At 39.9% G+C, this 15,841-nt stretch overlaps 2 protein-coding genes across 3 annotated transcripts in view; both read left to right on the top strand.

Moving 5' to 3' along the window:
* kiaa0825 (KIAA0825 ortholog) overlaps nucleotides 1-11,996 on the top strand; it is a 135,375-nt gene extending 123,379 nt beyond the window's left edge. For both annotated transcript variants that reach the window (XM_032577450.1, XM_032577449.1), the window contains one exon: nucleotides 10,991-11,996. In XM_032577450.1, coding sequence (XP_032433341.1) covers nucleotides 10,991-11,174 — 184 coding nt within the window. In that variant the 3' untranslated portion in view covers nucleotides 11,175-11,996. The remainder of the gene's footprint in view (nucleotides 1-10,990) is intronic.
* Nucleotides 11,997-14,921: 2,925 nt separating this feature from the next.
* The window catches only part of arb2a (ARB2 cotranscriptional regulator A), a 161,548-nt gene continuing 160,628 nt past the window's right edge, over nucleotides 14,922-15,841 (top strand). The window contains exons 1-2 of the mRNA XM_032577461.1: nucleotides 14,922-15,047; nucleotides 15,598-15,738. Of these exons, the coding sequence (XP_032433352.1) occupies nucleotides 15,618-15,738 (121 nt within the window). The 5' untranslated portion in view covers nucleotides 14,922-15,047; nucleotides 15,598-15,617. The remainder of the gene's footprint in view (nucleotides 15,048-15,597; nucleotides 15,739-15,841) is intronic.

Below are 15,841 nucleotides of genomic sequence, written 5' to 3'. Positions count from 1 at the left end.
CCCCTGGATGACTAGAGAGAATAATTAGGAGCAAGAAACAGCCAAGCAAAGGGATTTGAGATATTTGGTCACATGACATATAGTCTGACGTCTTTAAAAGAAAACGATAATAATAAAAAAAAGGTGTCTGACTGAGATGAGGGGTTTGGCCCACAAAACACACTCTGTAATCCGTCCACAGCCACAACATACAGTGCTTTTGTAAAGTATTCAAACCCTTTCAATATTTTGTTGTCTTGTTATAGTTGCAAGCTTAAAAGTTCAAATGTTTATATGTGGGGATAAATTACACAAATTAAAAGGAGAACTACAAAACTAAACTTAATTTTTTATCTAAGCAGGATTTTTGAAGGACTATTTTAGCATATTTTATACTGTGTGGAATGGCTAAGCTATAAAAGGAAACATGCTTATTGCATGTCAGGTTTGAATATGCAGATCATACTGTAAAAAAGCAGAAGAAAGAGTTACCCAAATGGATGCCTTCTACTTCTGAAAACAACCACAATTCAACATCATAAATGTTGATTAGTGTAATTTTTGTATTAGTTTAATTGCAAAGTGAATTTGTCGATTGTGATAAATTACTCTGTATGGGTTGGTTATTAACTCACTTCTGCAGCCCATTTCATTGCACAATCTTTGAATATTGTTAAACAGTATTGACCATAGAGCTGCACAATTTAGCAAAGCCTCAATATTCATTACAATATCAATAGTAAAACAATACAATTAGGATAAAATATTAACTTGGTCATTACATATGCTTCCGTGTTCTGCGTGTCACTGTTATATTTAGCTAGCTAGATGAACTTTTATTTCTCTTGTTTCCCACCTGTTATGTACACTGCCTGGCCAAAAAAAAAGTCGCCACCTGGATTTAACTAAGCAAATAGGTACAAGCCTCCTATTGGATAAGTACTGCATAGGCGATTATCTTTCAGCTGGCAACAAGTTATTTAACCCCAGCTGATGCAATGAGTAACTCCTCATTTCTTAAACAACCATGGCAAAAGACACATCCTGTGGTCGTGAAAAAGACGTTAGTCTGTTTAAGAAGGGTCAAATCATTGGCATGCATCAAGCAGAGAAAACATCTAAGGAGATTGCAGAAACTACTAGAATTGGGTTAAGAACTGTCCAACGCATCATTAAAAACTGGAAGGATGGTGGGGAACCATCGTCTTCCAGGAAGAAATGTGGTCGGAAAAAAATCCTGAATGATCGTGATCGGCGATTACTTAAACGTTTGGTCAAATCAAATCGAAGAAAAACAACAGCAGAACTCAGGAGTATGTTTAATTGTGAACGCAAAAGCATTTCCACACACACAATGCGAAGGGAACTCAAGGGGTTGGGATTGAACAGCTGTGTAGCCGTAAGAAAACCTCTAATCAGTAAGGCTAACCAGAGAAAAAGGCTTCAGTTTGCTAGGGAGCATAAAGATTGGACTCTGGAGGAATGGAAGAGGGTCATGTGGTCTGATGAGTCCAAATTTACCCTGTTCCAGAGTGATGGGCGCATCAGGGTAAGAAGAGAGGCAGGTGAAGTGATGCACCCATCATGCCTAGTGCCTACTGTACAAGCCTGTGGGGGCCGTGCTATGATCTGGGGTTGCTGCAGTTGGTCAGGTCTAGGTTCAGCAACATTGTGAGCCCAAAGAATGAGGTCAGCTGACTACCTGAATATACTGAATGACCAGGTTATTCCATCAATGGATTTTGTCTTCCCAAATGGAACGGGCATATTCCAAGATGACAATGCCAGGATTCATCGGGCTCACATTGTGAAAGAGTGGTTCAGGGAGCATGAGACATCTTTTTCACACATGGATTGGCCACCACAGAGTCCAGACCTGAACCCCATTGAGAATCTTTGGGATGTGCTGGAGAAGGATTTGCGCAGTGGTCAGACTCTCCCATCATCAATACAAGATCTTGGTGAAAGATTAATGCGACACTGGATGGAAATAAATCTTGTGACACTGAAGAAGCTTATTGAAACAATGCCACAGCGAATGCGGGCTGTAATCAAAGCTAAAGGCGGTCCAACAAAATATTAGAGAGTGTGACCATTTTTTGGTGGCGACTTTTTTTTGGCCAGGCAGTGTAGCATTTGGTGGTTGAGATGCTAAACCTCACAGACAGATGATGCGTTAACTGGGGAAATGAATTGTAACTGATATTATAATAATATTCCTCAATGTTGTCATAATTGTATGATTTCCTAAAATGTATATTTTATAATCTCTTAATCATTTCATTCTTATTCCTACTCCATGCCTACTTTTACTTTGTAGATTGGGTATCCTTTCTTTAATTGATTTGGATTTATGACAGGCTAAAGTCTTCCTTACAAGGTTCTAATCTGGACAGTCAATAATAATTACAATCCATTGAAATGTAAATATTTGCTGATTCTATCCAACAGACAGGAAAACTTCACTTACCCTACTGCTGCAACAGCACACACTGTACTGCATCTCTTGTACGTCTTGAATTACAGTATGTCTTGAATTATGGGTCTTTTCCACTGTCTTATGAATCTGTGATATGTTTTACACCATCCAGTCAGATTTTTTAGATTACTTCAATTAAAATATTGCAATATTAAAAGGATTCCCCCCATTTCTACTTCTTTTACTTTACATCTGTCTGTTCTTGGACATTTCATTTGATGATTTAAAAAAAGGCAGCCTGTGCCTGCTGATTAGCTTATTATTGCTTGAACTTGGAGCCTGAGACCATGCTGCGTTTGAAGTCTTGTGTTCGTGTGAGTCCCTCTGTACATGCGCATGTGAGCATGCATGCCTCAGAGGCTAGATGTGTGGTTGTACTCAAGCAAGAAAAAGCGTGTCAGCTTGTGTAACTGTGGATGTCCTTTCAAAGGGCCTTCACAGATCTGTCCGAGGCCCTTTGATCAGGCCATCTATGACTTGACTGCTGTTGACGGCCCTCGAGATGGGAGGATGTCTGCTTGGTGGGAGACAAGACCGGTTTGATATGGTTGAGAAAGTGTCTTTGACATGCACACTCACACATACACAAACATAAACATCAATGCACATGGTTAACAATTGTGCAGATTCATTCATGTGATGCTTGAAGACTTGGAGACAGGTTTACCAGTAGTTTAGCATGTGGTGAGAGTTCAGAAATAGATTCTGGTGGTGGTTACTAAAATTGCACACCATGATTTGCAGACTCTGTGACTCCTTGTCTCCTCCTAATTTTCTGAAAACCATATATAACATTTCCTTTTGGCAATCCCAACACATTTATATGTATTATTTTAGCTTTTTTTCTTCTGTCAGTTATATAACACCCATCCATCCAATAAATTGTCTATTCAATCAACAACATAGGCAATATGGTTTTGGCATACTATAGAAGATACAACATTTCCAGAAAATTACATTATGTTAAAGGGTAATATTATGTAAAATCTACTTTAATGAGTTTTAAATGATGTTGCACTGTTATTCCCTCGTCAACATACCTCTCCTATGGCAACCATTCAGCTGTGCAAAACTCCTGGGTGGACACAGCGCCACCTTCAAGATATAGCTCCTCTTCTGAGCTGCAATTAACAAGCTACCCCAGCTTTGACTTCACAGAGCACCCTTTTCCCTACGACTCCCCTACTCAGCTCCTTGACTAGCCAGTCGTAATTAGCAAAGACCTGGTGGAACTGGATACCTGCTGAGCTCGTTATGTGAGCTACTTCTCAGTGCAACACTGGTAAAAATGTTGTTACAGGGTTAATAGAGGAGTAATGGCTCTAAAACAGGAGTGGGAGTCACAAATGTCCTACACATTTTGTTTAAGTATAGACATTGAGATACCTATGCCTTGAAACAATTCCTGAAATCCTATTTCATTGATTTGTAAGCCATCAAAAGGTTAATTCATGTTACTTTAGTTCACTGGAAGAATCCATGTGATGTATTTTGTGAAGCATCTCAAAGACACTGTTCTGTTGTATGACGTAATGAAAAAAAAATTAACAAAATCTACCAAGATATAAGGAGGAGAGTTTAAAGTATTTCATTCATTGTGTCAATTTCCAGATGCCTGAATGTTTTTATTAACATTCATCTGTACAAACAAATGTATTAAAATATAAGCAGATTGGGAATGTCCAGATATCATACATTCAGGATGGACATAGGTTTTGTGTCCTGGGGATAAATATGTTTTGGTGCAAAATGTGCGCATCAATGCTAGAAAGCAATACATAACAAATGCAGACATCTTCAAATTTGTGCCATAACTGATTTTGTGAAATGCTGAATGTCATGAATAAATCAGTCTGTAAAAGTTGTTTGTTTATCTAAAATGTATTAACAAAAGCAGACGTATTCAGATATGTACAAAAAAAAAAACATTTTTGAATGAGATTAATTTCAAGCTATACAGACTCAGCTATTGTCATTCTTTCTTGTTTTGTGATGCAAACTCTGTCGGTCAGTCTATTTTGTGTGCATTGAATTTTTTTCCATCATTTGACAGATTTGCTTTGATACTACGCATTTCTGTCCTGGCTGTGTTGCCGAGTGTCCTGCAGCTTTTGAGCAGACATCACTTTGTATTGAGATTATATTGAGATGGATCCCAGGTAGGGTCTAATACTGAGTGGCAACGCCACGTCACCCGGACATACTGTAGATCTGATGCTGAGTTGATCTGACAATACAATGGATCAGTGTTGCAGCTAGTAAGTCAGAAGGTAGAGCATAATCTCTTCTGTCAAGTCTCTGTCTCGTCAATATTCAAATCCAGCCAGCTGTCCAATGGCTGTCAGTTACAATCTCCCTCTGGCTTATAGCCCCGCACAGGCACATACCCAAATTGGATTGGATGTTTGCTTCTCATTGGAAACTGAGTCAAAAGAAATGACCTTCTGCCCTATATTGTGAACTCATCAGTTGCTTTAGATAAACTAAATTCTGAGCCACATCATCCATTATTATCTAATTGCTCTTTTTTGTGGTTTTATTTTTTTCCTCTAACTTTTAATTCACATTTTTAAACTTCCTTTGAAATAATTTGTGTAATATTTAAAACTATATAACTAGATGCTAACTGAATTGTAAGGAATTAAGATAAGATTTCACTTAGCCTTATTCTGTTAAAACACACTGACAATCTGTGCCCACATTTTGTACTCTACATTTATCCGCTCTCACTTCTTGACTCATAACCAGATGCTCTGAGCTCTGATCTCATCACAGAGCTGCTTCTTGTGTTTGGAAGACAAGTCCTGGTCAAGTTGTCGCAGCTGAGGAAGTTAATTTGTCTTTAGAGAGCACCACTGCTTGCTCGCTGCTGTCAGAAAGGCTGATATTTTTATACCTTTAAGCTGAGGTTTGACATATTGTGTGTAATGTTTCTGGAAACAATGGAGTCAATCTGAGTGTTCTTTCTGACACACCTTTACTTGTTGTATCCATTTAGGCCATGGTGTAAATGACTGAGGAATTATTTAAATCTGAGAAAATACTTTCAAATTCAACTGCAACACTAATTCAAAGTTTGATTGACAATCCAAAGGATGTCTGTAACATGGTGTCAAATGTGTACAATTCAAACATTTAAATGCTAGTGCTCAAATTTATTGGCACCCATATTATAGATATGTAAAAAGCCTCAAAATGCCTCAGGAAAAAGCATCAGAAACATGAACATGTGAAGTAAAAACTTTGAAGAATAGAATAGAATAGAATAGAATAGAATAGAATAGAATGTTCTGGCCACAATCTGAGCATTAAGTGGGGGAAACACATAAAACTAGAGCTAAGAAAGCACAAACATCAGTTTACCAGTTTGGTCGATAATCACCTTAGATTTTTAATAAAATTCTGATTGCCTTTGGCAGAAATGCGAGAGAAAATGCACAGAAATTGTTCACCAGACATAACTTTGACCTTGGTGAACGCCCAATCTCAGTTCCCATACCTGAATCCTAAAAAATAACCCGCTGAGTGAGCTGAACAGGAAAGTGATGAAGGGGCAACCCAGAATTCTTCATAATCTATCCAATGAATGTAGCCGGCTCTGTATTTCTCCATGTGTCCCCGTTGATATGTGCTTCTCTTCCCACTTCACTGTGCACTTCACTGACACATGTCGCCCTGGCATCCACGGAAAGGCCTGACCTTTCGAAAGTTTAGCGCTTTAAATATTTAGGCCTGGGTTATGATGGATTCTCCAGGCCCTGTGGCAATGTGCAAAGCCTCTGATTAGAGCTTGCTGTCAGAGTCATTTAGCAGAGCGTCTGGCTGTCGGTGGCACTCTCTGTTTGACAGGCGCGCCTTATTAAACAAACAGAGGTCCCGGTGGCAGAGCAGGCACTGCAGCCAAAGCGGTACAAACACCCCGACACTGAGAGAAACCACAGACAGCTGCTAAAGAAACCACTGGCCACAGACTCGTGATCTAAGCTCTCTGTCTTTCTGCTCACTTGCACCAAGTTCAATGCAAGCAATACTTCTTTTACTTCTTAGAGTTTAGGTCTTCTCTCGTTCTTTGCTACTCAGAAAAACACCTTTGTGGAGGTTTTATCTGCACTGTGTTTTATTGCTTGATCTCCAGCAAGATCTTGAATACATTTTCAGCTAAAAGAAGCAGGAAGGATGCTGCCTGTCTCATGTCTGCAGCCTTCCCGTGATTAGTACAGCTCACACACTGAAACCGATCCGAACCAGCCCTTCTCATCTCACTCTGAGACAATCTCTCGTGGCATCAATCCTGTAAATATATGAGTCTTAATATGTGTGTCCTATTCTGTATTCAGAGGAAGAGCTAAGTCAGCAGCTCCAGTATTAATGCATGAGAAATGAGCAGAGCCCATAAGAATTAAAGGGTAAGACTCGCCTTATTAAGATGTAAATTCCGGGGAAAAAGTTGCCGAAATGAGGATACAGTGAAGTTACTGTCAACTTTAGCCTACTTATGCATTTCTAAGAGGCGTTGTTGTGTCATGATTGTTGAAATTAGATGCACATAACAAAGCACCTTGTGTGTTTTGTTCAGCACGAGATCAACCAGTCGCGGCAAATCAGCAACCTTTTACCTTGCGCAACAATTTACAGTTTTGCCAACATTATCTAGTGACAGTTTACATCAACTATTGTGGTAATTCTATTTGTATGTACGCAGATTTGTGTGTGTGTTCTCTTTATTTTTTCCCCTCTCTCTCTCCCCACCTCTGTCTTACTCTCATTTCAAATTTGCACTTAACACCTTCCTAGGGAAAGACTTCTCATTCATCAACAGTGTTTGTCCCGGTGACAAGCAGGGTGCCTCCTGCATATCAATATCAGCTAAGACAATGCTGAGCATGTAACCTTCAGCTAAATGTCATTCTGCTTAATCCTATTTGAAAATTAAACATTGAAAAACCTTTACCGTACCTTCCTGTCTTCCTTCCGCTCTCCCCTCTCTCTCTTTTCCTCTTTCCCTCTTTTATTGGGTGCCATGCTTATGGCTCTCTGTTCTCCCTCGTACAATTGCTTCTCTCGTTCTGCATGCCGTGTGACATTTGTATTGTTCTCAATGTGGGAGTGTTTGAATCTCATAATGGTTATTCGGTAGAACTGATTTTATTCTTTGTCACTCATAAAAACATCAGGTGTAACTTCTTTTCAAGTTGTGTGATTTCCCTTTTTGTTCTTCAATCTTCTCATTCTATGGATCGATGAACTATTCTCACCACTTGAACATTTATGCATCTTGTCATGTTATAGCCACCAACTCTTTGATTTTGGTATTAGATATACACAAAGTAGCACATAATTGTCACAAATCAAAATTTGAAAAGTGCAGTATGAGCTTGTTTTCAGTCCACTTTTCTTTGATACCCTTAAGTAAAGTCCATTGCCTTCAGATGACACCTTATAAGTAAACAGAGGGATGTAGGCTTAATATATTTAATGTAAATAGTGACCATTAGTGAACTAATAGCATCATAAACAAGAAACACAGTGGACAGGGATAACGTTGTGGAGAATCTGCTTTTACATCTAGTCTTTCTTATGCCCATGACATACATAGTGAGGGAGTCACAGCCCTGCATCGGCTGATCTGTTTAGAAGAAAGTTGGTGTTTCAAGTTGAGGGAATGACATGGTGATGGTTTGCTGGTCTGCCAAGCTGCATGGTACAAAAGCATAAACAGAAAGGTGTATAATTATGATTTGACTCATTTGTCCAGACAAAAAGGATCCCAACATGAGGTCTTCTACTGATATTGTTTTGAAAAGAATGAATGGTATGGGAATAATTCATGCTCACTGCTGATGCCAAAGCTACATCACAACTTCTGTTGTCCTGCACTGTCAACTTCATTTCTGAAAGGTAACTGCTGTGTGCTCCTGGTAGGTATATGACATACATATTTTGTGAAAGGTTCTATAAAAAGCAGGCGTTGAATGTTTCAGTGTACTATTCACTCCATTTGCCAAATATGGAAAGAGTACAGCACAACTGGCAACCTACCAAAACATGACCGTCAAGTGTATTTCACAGGGGCAAGGATGGCAGGAATCGGAGAAGCAGCCAAGAGGCCCAGGATAACTGTGGATGAGCTGTAGAGACCAATAGCTCAGGTGGAATAGTCAGTCAATGGAACATCAGCCATGCACTCCACAACTAAGTCCCTTTGGAGCATGTCATGAGTCATCAGAGGGACACAGCAGACTAGCGTCAGAAGAGGTTATGGCTCGTGAAAACCAGAATTGGGCTTTTGACTCAGATGTGGGTGGCCAGAAACTGCACAAAAGACTGAACATCACGCTGAAGACTCCCATGAAACAATTTGGTGGTCTCATCATGTCATGGTAATGCTCCATTTCAGCAACCACATTGAAGATGGCAAGAGTTGGGTGGGTAAGATGTAAATACAGAGCCAAAACTAAATACAAAACTCAGAAAGACTTGCAGCTTTAATTGTAATTGAGAGAATAACCAATGCATGTAATTTTTTTATGATTTTATTTGAAAATAATGGAGAATTTTCTTTTCACTTCAAAAACGATTGGATACTTTGAAAGATGTAAAAACTTTGGAAAGGCATAATAAGAAAAGTGACTGACACACAAATGACCTTTCAAAACACAGATTTATGACCTAAGCATGCAGAGAAGAATGTGGACTCCCTTAAACAGACCCACTTCTTGGAGGGTAATTACTATCCCTAAATTGTATTCAAATGAGCCAAGATGATGTCCAATTGGTCTAGACACAATCTGCTACAAAGACTAGAACTCCCTCCAAGGTTCTGAATGTTAGTTTGCATTGAACACATGATTTCCTTCATCTCCTGCCTCCTTTCCCCCCTTATATACACTGTACACTTCACACACATCTACAAAGCACAAACATACAGCACATGTTTCACAGAGGCTGTAGAGGGAAATAGGAATGGAGGCAGGGCAGGATAAAAGGGGACGGAAAGATTGCAACGAAAATGCAATCATTTGCAGTCGAACAGATATAATTCTTTTGTGGAGGCAGTGTAATGCGGCGCCTCCAAGACGGCCCTCAGCCCATCCTTGTGGATTTGATTGACCACAGTCGCTCGTCAAGGGATTCAATCGAAATACTGTGAGTGAATTACAACGAGACTAACCTTGATGTCCTCACATTGAAGCCCTCCATCCAACTCTGTAGCTTGAAGAATTAGAAAATGTATAAGGAAGACATACTGTAGACGCGATAAACGGGATGAAGCTGCATTAATTCATTCTGCAAAATTTTGTTATCCAAACTGAGATTGCTCTGAAGATGCTGAATGATAACTTGTCTATGGTGGAAATCAGAGAGACTTGTAGAAAACATTGACCTACTGTGCCTTGAAAAAATAATTTTTAACCATTGATTTTCCTACATTTTGTCGCATTTCAACTGAACTTCAGTAAGACTACAGGGATTTACTGTGACAGACCAATATAAAGTAATGACTAATTTGAATGCAGTGATGTAGTCATATGTTGTTTTCAAAGATTTTGACAAATAAAACCACACCGTCTTTCCCCACCCAACCTATATCAATACTTTGATAAAGGTTGGGTTAAGTATTTTGGGGCATCAACTAGAAATTTGCCCATTTTGTAAAATAGCCCAGGTTCGGTTAGAGTGGATGGAGATCTTCTGTGAATATCAATTTGCAAATCTTTTTAAAGATTATCTCAAATTATTGACCTTGACGAGGCCATATCAACAGATTGTTAGGCTATGATCAAAGCTAAACTTTTTTATTGTACATCTGGGTTACTGTTTAGATCCATTGTCTTGTTGGAAGGTAAGCCTCTGCCCTACTTTCCATTATTTTGTAGCAAATTGAACTTGTTAGAGTTTTGTTTTACCAATAACTTTCTCCTATCTATTCTTCAATAAATGTTAGGTTGGTGAAGTTCACAACAAGGAGTTGACCTACTACTCTTTCGTTTTTTTGGATAGTGACCTGAATAGTGCTCCATGAAATATCCAGGCTTGTCTCATAATCTAATCCTGATCAAAACATCTTCACAATTCCCTGCTGTGTTCAGCGTGCTATGGTTCTCTGAAGAGAGTCCAAGGGGTGTGAGCACCTTTGCAACTCACTGTAGAAAGAGAGGCAGTAGCAAATATTTTCTTTTAACTTTTCTACTGTTGGAAAATATGCAAGTTAATGTTCAAATATTTTAACAAAAATGTAATGTACAAACATAAGTCTGGCACCAAAATGAGTTTTGGATAGACGTTTCGTTTGAGTCTAAATCAGCTACATGGTGCCTCATGATTGTGAGATATATCTAGAGGAGCGATATAGAAAGATAACACCAATTTGGCTGGGAGCTTATTGAATATGTTGGCCTAAGTCCTAATGCATCAAAACAACATATAGGAGTCAAATTCAGAAGATTTTGCTGAATGTGGTTTTTCATTTAACCCTCAGAACTGTTTGCTGAAAAATAACAGCTGTTGTTGTTGTGTCTCCTTGCTCTCCAGGTGGGATATGCAGGAGGATGCGGAGCTGGAAGATGGAGAGAGAGCAATGGTGGAAGAACTTCAGAAAGCCTTTTTTGTTTGCTGCTGCAGCGCGGGACCACAAGATGCCTCTGGAACTGATGAGACACCAACAAATCAGACCCAGGGGGAAGCAGAGCCCTGCGATAAAAGTACTGCCCAATAACAGTGCACAGCGTTGTAGTTTTTATTATGTAGTAATTTTTTTATATTCTCTTGGCGCTCTCAAGGTGGTTGTTTGTGGACATGTACGTGCACCCCTGTTCACACATTTGTGGGAATATGTTGGCCTGTGCATGTACTGCAAATTTGCATGTATGTGCACAAAAACATGGAGAACCCCCCCCCCACTAGAAACAAAAAAAGAGAGCACGAGCTGGTGCCTTCCTCTGTCTGCACACACCTGAGACAAATCCTCTCCGTCGTTCAATGCTGCATCAGGTGCGTTTTCATCTTTTTGGAGCACATCTGCAGAAACCAGTTTCGGGAAATAAAGAGTTGCGATTTTGTTTGTCGGGGACAAGATAGGACTGTGTGATCACTGTAGGTAGCTGATGTGTTTTAAGACCGTGTGGGTGGAGAGAGTAGTGTCAGCATGCTTTCTTTCAAGAAAACATCAAACAATATAGTTTGGAAGCAAAATATTACCCTGTTTTGATTTTTGATGTGTTGTAGAAATCTGCCACCCCATAAATTATCAGTCAGCATTTAGTGGAAACTTGAAAAACATTTATGTGTATGATGATTGCTAATTACCATATATTTTGTCTAAATATGTCCGTATTTTTTTATTTGTGTGAATCATTGTAGGTAAAATGTTATACATTAAAATACAACCACAATTGTACTTCAGTGAGGATTGTTATTTTTTTTAAGATAAATTAGTATTATCTTTGTGATGTAATTTTTATATAATGGATTATCATTTAATGCTATATTTACAAGTATATTTTCTCCATCTAATTTTCAAATAAAAAAGAAAACAATTGTTCCTTTTCTTTAGTCTGAATAAAATATTTTTAAATGCTAATATATGAAAATAACTATTGCTACTGAAAAAGATGTTGCTATAGAAATAATAAAAGCAAATGTAGAGATATTACAATGAAAAGTGAGGGACCACTACAGAGACCAAGTCTGGATTTAACTCTGAAAAGACATAAAATGGTAAAACCACACTTGTGTCTTTATATATCTTATATATCTTATATTTCATGTAATAATAAAACTTGTATGGTGGTGGTTGCCTCTCCTTGGGTTGCCACCTTATCATGGTGGAGGGGTTTGAGTGCCCCAATGGTTCCAGGAGCTATGCTGTCTGGGGCTTCATGCCCCTGGTAGGGTCACCCAAGGCAGACAGGTCCTAGGTGAGGGACCAGACAAAACTCAGCCCGAAGACCCCTTATGATGGACAAGAACTTTGGACTTGGTGTTCCCTCACCTGGAAGCGGGTCACCGGGGCCCCACTGTGGAGCCAGGCCTGGAGGGGGGGCACCATGGTGAGCGCCTGGTGGCCGGGCTTTTACCCATGGAGCCCGGCCGGGCTCAGCCCGAAGAGGAGATATTGGTCCCCCCTCCCATGAGCCCACCGCCTATGAGAGGGGCCAAAGGGGTCGGGTGCATTGTGTGATGGGTGGCGGCCGAGGGAGGAGGCCCTGGCGATCCGATCCTTGGTTGCAGAAGCTGACTCTTGGGACGTTGAATGTCACCTCTCTGGTGGGGAAGGAGCCGGAGCTAGTGTGTGATCTACGTTCCCACCCTCATCTATGGCCATGAGCTTTGAATCATGACCGAAAGAACGAGATCGCGGATACAAGCGGCCGAAATGGGTTTTCTCCGTAGGGTGTCTGGGCTCTCCCTTAGAGATAGGGTGAGAAGCTCGGTCATCCGGGAGGGACTCAGAGTAGAGCCGCTGCTCCTTCACGTCAAGAGGAGCCAGTTGAGGTGGCTCGGGCATCTGGTCAGGATGCCTCCTGGACGCCACCCTGGTGAGGTGTTCTGGGCACGTCCCATCGGGAGGAGGCCCCGGGGTAAACCCAGGACAAGCTGGAGGGACTATATTTCTCGGCTGGCCTGGGAACGCCTTGGTATTTCCCAAGAAGAGCTGGAACAAGTGGCTGGGGAGAGGGAAGTCTGGGTCTCCCTTCTTAAGTTGCTACCCCCGCGACCCGAGCCTGGATAAAGCGGAAGAAAATGGATGGATGGATGGATGGATGGATGGATGGATAGATGGAATTTGTAACTGTTTTCTGCTTAAAACACACAAAACTTACCTTTTGATCCTCACTTTCTTGCTAGCTGTCACTAAGTACTGTACACGTCAGTAAGGTGACAGTTGTCTCATGGAAAGCTTTATATATATTGCTGTGGAGGTGTTTTAAGCAGGGCTATGTGATAACAATAACCTTCATCAGGATTATGGCACAAAATACAAAGACATGGGTGTGCACTTCAACTAACAGGCTGGGTAAGGAGAATCAAGAAGCCCTTGGTAACTCTGAAGGAGCTGCAGAGATCTACAGCTCAGGTGAGACAATCTGTTGAAAGAACAAATTATAACTTAAATAATTGTACATTCAATAAATCTGACCTTCATGGGAGAGACTCACTGCTGAAAGAAACTCATAAAAAGTCATGTTGCCACATGAGACTGAAATTGAAAAGCAGTAGTAGATCAAATGACAGTCATGTCTTTAAATGAACCAGTTAAAGTCCAGACTTAAATCCAAATGAGAATCTCTGGCAAAGCTTGAAAACTGCTATTCACAGATTCCTTTCGTTCAATCTGACAGAGGTCAAATGTTAAATTTCAGTCTGTATATAAATACTGTATGATAAATCTTGGTTTTAGCTGCATGCAGTTTTGGCAACAGAGCTGCATGACAGTCTGATTTTCAATTGCTCAAGTTTGGTTGTGGTTTGTCAGATTCCAAGTTCTGCACTTTCTAGCAAATACCAGCAAAGCAACAACTGATCGACAACTGCCATATTTCACACAGACAATTCAGCAAGTATTGTCTGGCTTTTGTTTGGTTTTGTTTGGTTTTGATTTGTTGTGATTTTTGTCATAGAATACTTTTCTTCACCTACAAACAAAGATTCCTGGTTCAAGTAACAAAAATAACTTTACTCTTGCTTTTATGTGGTTTTAATTAAAAATTCAATTTTGATTTTTATTCACAAAAGACTTTTTCAAAGCACACAGATTTCAGCCAAATGTTTTGACTGCTTGGACACAAAAGACTTGCAGATTCTTTTTTTTGTTGTTTTTGATTCGTCTATTGCCACTCATACAAACTGCTCTTAAAGATCCCAAACAAGAAGTCATTCTCACAGTTATACAACAGAGAAATATGTTGTTAACATTACATATTATAACACCAGTTCCAGACTCAGAGTTACAGTACTGAAAATATTTGCTTACACAATTACAAAATATAAAAGCTACAAAGTTGTACGCAATTCATGTCTTTTTCATGTTAAATCGACCAGGTTTTTAGTCCTAAAAGTGAGTATGAAAATTCACAATGAATTCCCTTCAATATTTCTCTAAAGGTTGAATACAAAGCCTACAGCATTTGGATGTAGGCTTTTTATCTACATCCAGATACATGTATCTTTAGTTGTTAAAGATACATGTACGTATCTGGACGGATGGACAAGGGAGGAGGGGAGAAAATTAGCAATATGCACATTGTTGCCACAATTTATTTATTTTTCCCCCTTACTGTTATCCAGACCTGGGAAATACTTAAATGAAAGTCCAAACCTTTGCTGATGCATGAGAGAGAACTCAGCGCACATCCTGAAGTCCAGCACAAAAATACAAAATTATATTTCCGCCACAGTTTCTGCTGTCTGTTCTGCACGTTGCGAGGAGCTGCTGCTCCTGTGCTACTATCTCTTTAAATATCCATTCCAGTTCGTTGCCCCGGTAACCCGGAAGCTTCACGCGCTCCTTGCTGCTGTGCTACGAGTCCTTCCTGTTTCAGAAATTTGAAGGAAGCAGCAGCAACAGGACAGTCGCTGAGTAAATATGGTGCGTGAGTTCAACATAAAGTGTGCATGCATCTGCAGTGAGCAGCCCGGTGCTCTGTAAAGCTCCCTATGACGTTTGGTTTTAGTGGATGTGTAAATAAACAAGCGAATATGTCTTAGTGTATCTGTTCGCAGTTGTTCCATGTAGAGCAGCTGTTTTTTTTTTTTTTTTAAGTCTGCGAAACATCAAACAGATGTTGTTTATTGTGGACAAAGTCACGGGTCTGTCCTAGTGGGCGTGAAGAAATGTTTAAATCTTTGATCGGTTTTGAAAATAAGAACAACGTCGCGGAGTGTGCATAATTAACTTGGTTGCTGCACGTGTGGAAACTGCCTGAGTAGTCCTCACTAAACAATAGAAGTGTTTGTTTTCTTTATGTTTGGGCTAATTAATTAGAAATACATGTATACATGACAACAATAAGTGACCCAATTACTAATATGTATCAATAAGTACGACGGTGTCTAGCAGCTACAGATATACATGTAATATAAAAGCCAGCATAATTATTCTTTTCTTTTACTCTATATTTTCCCCTGACTCGTGGCAGGTTTCATCTCAGTGATCTGTATGAGGGACGGACCTATGCGCTCTCATCTTATTTCTGCTACATCAGCCTTGCACATACTGTGGATCACCATGGCCCAGGTCGCTGGTCAGGAGGACAGGGAGAAAACCACTGCGCTCAAAGGTGAATGCACAACTTGTGCTGAGGGTTTGGGTTGGATTGGAGTTGATAATATATAGTCGACTGTCACTATATAGTTTTAAATGTGTGTTAACTTATTTCTTAA

This window comes from Xiphophorus hellerii, chromosome 12 (assembly GCF_003331165.1).
Source record: "Xiphophorus hellerii strain 12219 chromosome 12, Xiphophorus_hellerii-4.1, whole genome shotgun sequence".
Lineage (NCBI taxonomy): Eukaryota > Metazoa > Chordata > Actinopteri > Cyprinodontiformes > Poeciliidae > Xiphophorus > Xiphophorus hellerii.
The sequence above is the reverse complement of the archived record's forward strand: the minus strand, read 5'-3'. Positions and strand labels throughout refer to the sequence as shown.